The sequence below is a fragment of the Miscanthus floridulus genome, chromosome 18, assembly GCF_019320115.1.
Source record: "Miscanthus floridulus cultivar M001 chromosome 18, ASM1932011v1, whole genome shotgun sequence".
Lineage (NCBI taxonomy): Eukaryota > Viridiplantae > Streptophyta > Magnoliopsida > Poales > Poaceae > Miscanthus > Miscanthus floridulus.
The window spans coordinates 75,980,894-75,986,443 of NC_089597.1; the positions used below are offsets into that span (position 1 = coordinate 75,980,894).

The 5,550-nt window shown below is 45.4% G+C and overlaps 1 protein-coding gene across 1 annotated transcript; it reads right to left on the bottom strand.

Annotated features, from left to right (window-relative positions):
• Positions 1–4,218: 4,218 nt before the first annotated feature.
• Positions 4,219–5,251, bottom strand: LOC136524038 (probable CCR4-associated factor 1 homolog 11). Its single transcript, XM_066517523.1, has 2 exons — positions 5,219–5,251; positions 4,219–5,109 (listed from the first exon to the last, which is right to left on the bottom strand). The coding sequence occupies exons 1-2, from the start codon at positions 5,249–5,251 to the stop codon at positions 4,219–4,221; spliced, it is 924 nt and encodes a 307-aa protein (XP_066373620.1).
• Between the last annotated feature and the right edge of the window lie 299 nt (positions 5,252–5,550).

The window sequence follows — 5,550 nt, forward strand, 5'->3', positions numbered from 1 at the left end:
ACCTCAAAAACAAGCTACCGACCACGGGAAAATAAACGGGGAGCACGGGAGAAGAGAGGAGGAGATGGCGAATGCACCTAGGGGAGCTTTGGTGGCGCAGAGCAAGAGGAGACGACGCTGTGCTTGGCTGGTCGATGGCGGACGGAGGCGCTAGGTGGCGGCATGGCTACAACGCTCGGGTGATGGTGGCTACGGCTCTAGAGCTGGGGATTGGAAGCGGTGGGCGCGGTCATCCGCTATTTAAGGCCCTGGAGCCTTGTGAGGCACGACAAGCGGAGGGAGACGAAGGCGGCGCGGACTCAAACGACGGTAGACTCTGGTGGGCTATGTGAGGGAGAAGGTGGTGCTGACAGGGTGGCCCCACCTATCGGTGTAGAAGAGAGGGAGAACACATGGGCATGGCTGGACCTGGCCTTCGGCTGGGCCGCACGATGGAGCAAGGGAACGCGGGCGTGAGCGGGCCGGTGCGGGGAAAACGGGCCAGCGCGAGAGAGGGGAAAGAGTGGGCCTACGCGAGCTACTGGGCTGCGGAAGGCAGAGCTGGGCCGTGGAAAGAAAGAGAAAAGCAGGCCTTCGGGCCTAATAAGAGAAACGGAGAATTTTAATTCCTTTGCCATTTCTTTTCCTATTTCAAAACCTCATTCAAATATGATCCAAATCAAGTTTGAATAGGATTTCAAATACACTTTTTAACTTAATTAAAAATAAGAAATTTTGGTAAGTTCTCAAAAATAAATTTTACAACCTTTTTAAATTCATTTATTTCCCAATTCTCTTTTCTTTCCTTTTCTTTTTCTTCAAAGCCATTTTTTAATTTCATTTACAAAAGAAATTTAAACCATTTTAAATTTTCAATCAAAACCACTCAACCAAATAAATCAAATGCAAGGGCATGTATGCACAAACATGTTTCTAAACCTTAGAATAAATTTTAATTTAATGAAAAATTTTATTTTCCTATATTTCATGAGCACAAAATACATAATTAAATCCTTTTAAACCTATTTTCAAAAGAGACAAATTTTGTGGTGTTACAGGTATGGCCATAAACTTGGCCAGAGCTGGCTGACCAAGTATGGTGTGGTAGGCGGTGTTGAAGTCGGCGACATAGAAGTTGATGTGCTCGACGTGGTAGTTTCTAGCCGTGCTGAATTATATCGGGAGGGTGATCTCTCCAAGCAGTTTGGATGCCCTGCCAGGTACCACACCCCAGAAGGAGGAGTCGAAGGGTGTGAGGTCTTCTATTCCAAGACCTAGCTCCTTTAGGGCTCCAGCGAAGAGGAGGTTCAGAGCACTACCGCCAACGATGAGTACCTTCCTGAAAAGCACTTTCCTAACAGTTGCATCAAGAACAAGGGAGAAACACCCTATGTAAGGCATGTCTGCCCACTGGTTGGCCCTGCTGAAGGTGATAGGGACCTCAGACTAGGGGCGATAGCTGGAGTTGGACATGGCATTTTCTACGTTGATAGCGAGCCCTCGGCGGGCGGTGAGCTTTCGATCTCTTTTACTCTCGGCGGCGGCGAGGCCCTCGAAGATTGTGGCGGCCACTTTGTTGTGATCCTAGAAGGCATTGTTGTTGTCCCTTGGTGGTCGGTAGCCTCTGGCTCCGTTGTCATTGTCATCACCCGGCTTTTTGGCTTGGAAGTCCTTAGCCAAGCTGAGACAGTCCTTCAACTTATGCTTGCTGTTCTTATGGAGAGGACACGGGCCATCGAGGATCTTCTTGTACTGCTCGTCGTAGTTGCGCTTGGCGCGAGGTTCGTCAACGGTGGCGACAATGTGGTCTGGTCAGCGGCGGCGATATTGACCAGCTCTGGACCCTTCCGCCCGATCACGGCCACTGTCCTGACGGCGGCCGTGGTCGTCCTAGCGGCGGTCACTATGGCATCGGTCGTCGGGACACTCGTCGCTGTGGTGAGTTGGGCAGTGAGTGCCCACATCCTCGTTGAAGCGTACTTCGGCCTCTTTGGCATCGGTGTACTGATCGACGGTCATGATCATCTCGCCAATCCCCTTTGACGGCTTACGATTGAACTTGGTGCGGAGGTCACGGTGATGGAGTCCTCGGACAAAGGCGGTGATGACTTCCGCTTCCATGATGTTGGGAATATAGTTCCTCATCTCAGAAAAATGTCTGATGTAGCTATGGAGGAGCTCAGACGATTTCAGATAGATGCGGTTGAGATCATGCTTGGTGCCCGGCCGAGTAATAACAGATTACATGAATCATGGGATCAAACGTATCCTAACAGATCTTATAGTATCTTCAGGATATCGCCTTAATGTCTTGCGGTGCACACCAAACAGTGCCGTGCATCGTAGGCCTTTGTCTTGTGGGCTGGACCGCCCCTGGGAGCGCAGCCCATGTAGTTTGCCGTGGGTATCCAGGGTCATCCCCACAACACATGTCAACTTATTAATGTTTTCCAAGAAGGCAACCTGAATCTTTCTATATTATACATTGCCGTGCTAACTCTTGTCTCTAAGACCGATGATGTTGAGCATATGAAGAATTTTAGCTTATTAGCTTGTTGATGAATTGAAGTTTTAGGATCTTCACAAAGCTTTTAGCCATGAGATTGGGGCTTGTTAGAGTATCTCCAGGAGTTCTGTAAAACAACTCTTATTTTGATTTTTTAGCAAAAAGAGAAAAAAGTGCCCTCCAATGGTTTAGTAAAAAAGCTCCTTAAAAATAAAAAGTTGCTAAATAATATCCTCTACAACCAAGAAAGTGCTTTCACCAGGGATGTATTATTTTAAAAAGTGTGGTCGTAGCTCATGAGTTTGTACATACTCCAATCCAAATCAACCAAGTTAACTTAAAAAGCTAATTACAGAAGACATATATGCAGGGACTTACCTACAGGGTATGCAGGATGGGCCACCGCATACTCTGGGGTCCACCGGTCATAGAGATAGGTAGAAATTTTCAATGTAAAAAAAATTGCATAAGAAATTTTTTTGGTTTACCGAATTGTATAAGATTTTTTTTTGCTGCGCATACCCAGAGGTAAAAACCTAGGTCCGTCACTGCATATATGCTAGGACCAGTTGCTCTTTTTTTAGTAGCATCCGTAGAAGGAAAAGTGTTTACGTTGCATGGGTCGGATTTGGTCCGTCGGAATTAAAGCAATATTCAGTTACAAGTGATGCCCTGAGATTCTCACTAGAAGAGGTTTTAGCCCTATTGAATCTATGGAGGCCCCTTGTTTCGGTTTTAGTGATTATTGGATATAGAGATACTATAGAAGCATACCTCGATCTCGTGTAGTTTGCGGATAGTTTGGAATAATTTGGAATAAAATCAGAATATATATATATATATATATATATATATATATATATATATATATATATATATATATATATATATATATATATATATATATATATATATATATATATATCCTAACGTTATAGTAAACCACTTAGTAAGGAGTTACTATATATAATCTCGTAAATTAATATAGTAATTATCGTAACTCAAAGTGGCTATAGAATAAGTTATTTTATAGCCAGCTACAGGGTAGTAGTTATATATATATATATATATATATATATATATATATATATATATATATATATATATATATATATATATATATATATATATATATATATATATATATATATGATTACTTATATAAAAGGATAAATTATAATAGATTAATATTAGTGGATGGCTTGTCACAGTGACGTGGATAACTAAATGCAACGAAAATAATGATAAGGATAGAAATTAAGGTATATACGTACAATAAATAACCGGATCAACATAAGGATCGTACGAGTAGAGAAACTGGCTAGATTAATTTCACTGGAGATAATAATAAGGCTAAAAGTTAAGATATATTAGTATCTTTAAAGAACAACACTAGCATTAATAATAGCAAAAATACTAAATGGCAATGAGCATTCACCTCTCATGCCAACACATTACATTGGTACTAGTGTACTACGATAACGCCTTCATGGCTAATGCGATTCTCTTCAAATAGGAAGACCATCCCATAAACTCTCTCCTCTGTTTTTTTTGGCTAATACAGACTTCCACTTGCTCTGTAGTTAGTTTTTGCCCTCAAAACTAATAAAAGAAAAAAAGCCTTAAGATACTTGTGTTCGTACCAGGCCACCTTGCCTCGACGTGCAGTGGACCACCTGTTGTACAATCTCAAACTGGTAGCCGACTAGCCGTCCAACCTCTATAATCTCTCTTCAAATAACCTGTATTCCATGGATGAGACCTCTAAATCTGCTGACATCGCCGTAGAGCATTTCATACTTGAGTCTCATAAACGCTTGCAGCGCGAGTAGGCTGCCCGCGCCGGCGAGCCGAGGGCTCAGGGCCGCCGGAACCAAGCAGAGGCTGCTCGCCACATGCTCCTGTCCTGGCGGCAACGCGCAGTCCACGGCGATCCGGGCCACGTCGTAGACGTCTTGACCGAGGAACTGCCTCACCATGTCGAGGAACCCACCTAGACTGTCGGGGAGCGGGTTACCCATAGACAGAATCTTCATGAGATACCCGATGTTGTATACGCCGGCATAGGTGATCCAGGATATCTGCGGCCGGCGGAACAGGCCGCAGCCATTGAGTCCCGTGGCGAGCCTCGATGCCGTGATGCCGTGCGCCTGGTGCTCGTCGAAGCTCAGGCCGCGAGCTTCGTCGAGGTACCCGACGGAGTTGGCCGCGTGCGGGTCCGCCGTCGCCGGGTGGAAGCCACGGAGGTTGAACTCCCAGGCGACGATGTGGCCGAAGTCGTTGTAGATGGCGAGGCCAACCTGGATGGGCTTGAGAGCGTCGACGTTGGCCTTGATCACGCTGTATCGCTCATCAGCCGTCTGCGAGGTGTGCTTCTGACTGCCGCCGTGTATGACGCCGAGGTAATGGATGTTCACCGCGGCGTAGCGGGCGTTATGAACGAAGCTGTAGACGAAGCGCAATTCGAGTTCAAGATTGTCTTCCCATAAGCTGCGGACGGGGATGCCCGAGGCAGCAGCGGCATGGAAACGCCGTGATATAGCGGCGCGTAGTGTGCCATGCCGAAAGGTGGCGACGATGATGTGAGAGGAGACGTGCCGGCCGGATGCAGCTTGTGCTGGTTTCTAATTAAATAAGGTAACAAGCGACGACGACTCGCCACGAACTGCAGCTACGATTTATTATTTAGAACCAAAATTAAGAAGCATACCAGGGCGCAATATATAGACGTACGTGTGGAGTTAGAGTCCATGTCGATCGCGGCATCACCGCATCAGTTTGCTATCCGGATCGGACTTTGGCAGCTTGTCCGTGACGCTTTGCAACAGTATATCAGCAGGATCAACCGGCGACGCCTACGTATTTCCTTCTCTGTGCTCTCCAATCTATATAAGACTATCGTCTGATATCACTTTTTCTTCTATAGATATAGAATAGAACAAATAAAGGCCCAAAGACTAATACCGATCATCAGATAAACTAGGGAGTTGAGTGCTGGTTTTCTTAAATTTTCTTTGGTGCACACCAATCGGTCTTGTAATCAAGTAGCTCATGTCTTCGACTAA

Bases quoted from the DNA above. Each gene is read 5' to 3' on its own strand.
- LOC136524038 (XM_066517523.1), bottom strand. From the start codon at position 5,251: ATGCCGCGATCGACATGGACTCTAACTCCACAC. The intron at 5,110-5,218 runs GTACGTCTATAT...TTATTTAATTAG, and splicing joins CATGGACTCTAACTCCACAC to AAACCAGCACAAGCTGCATC.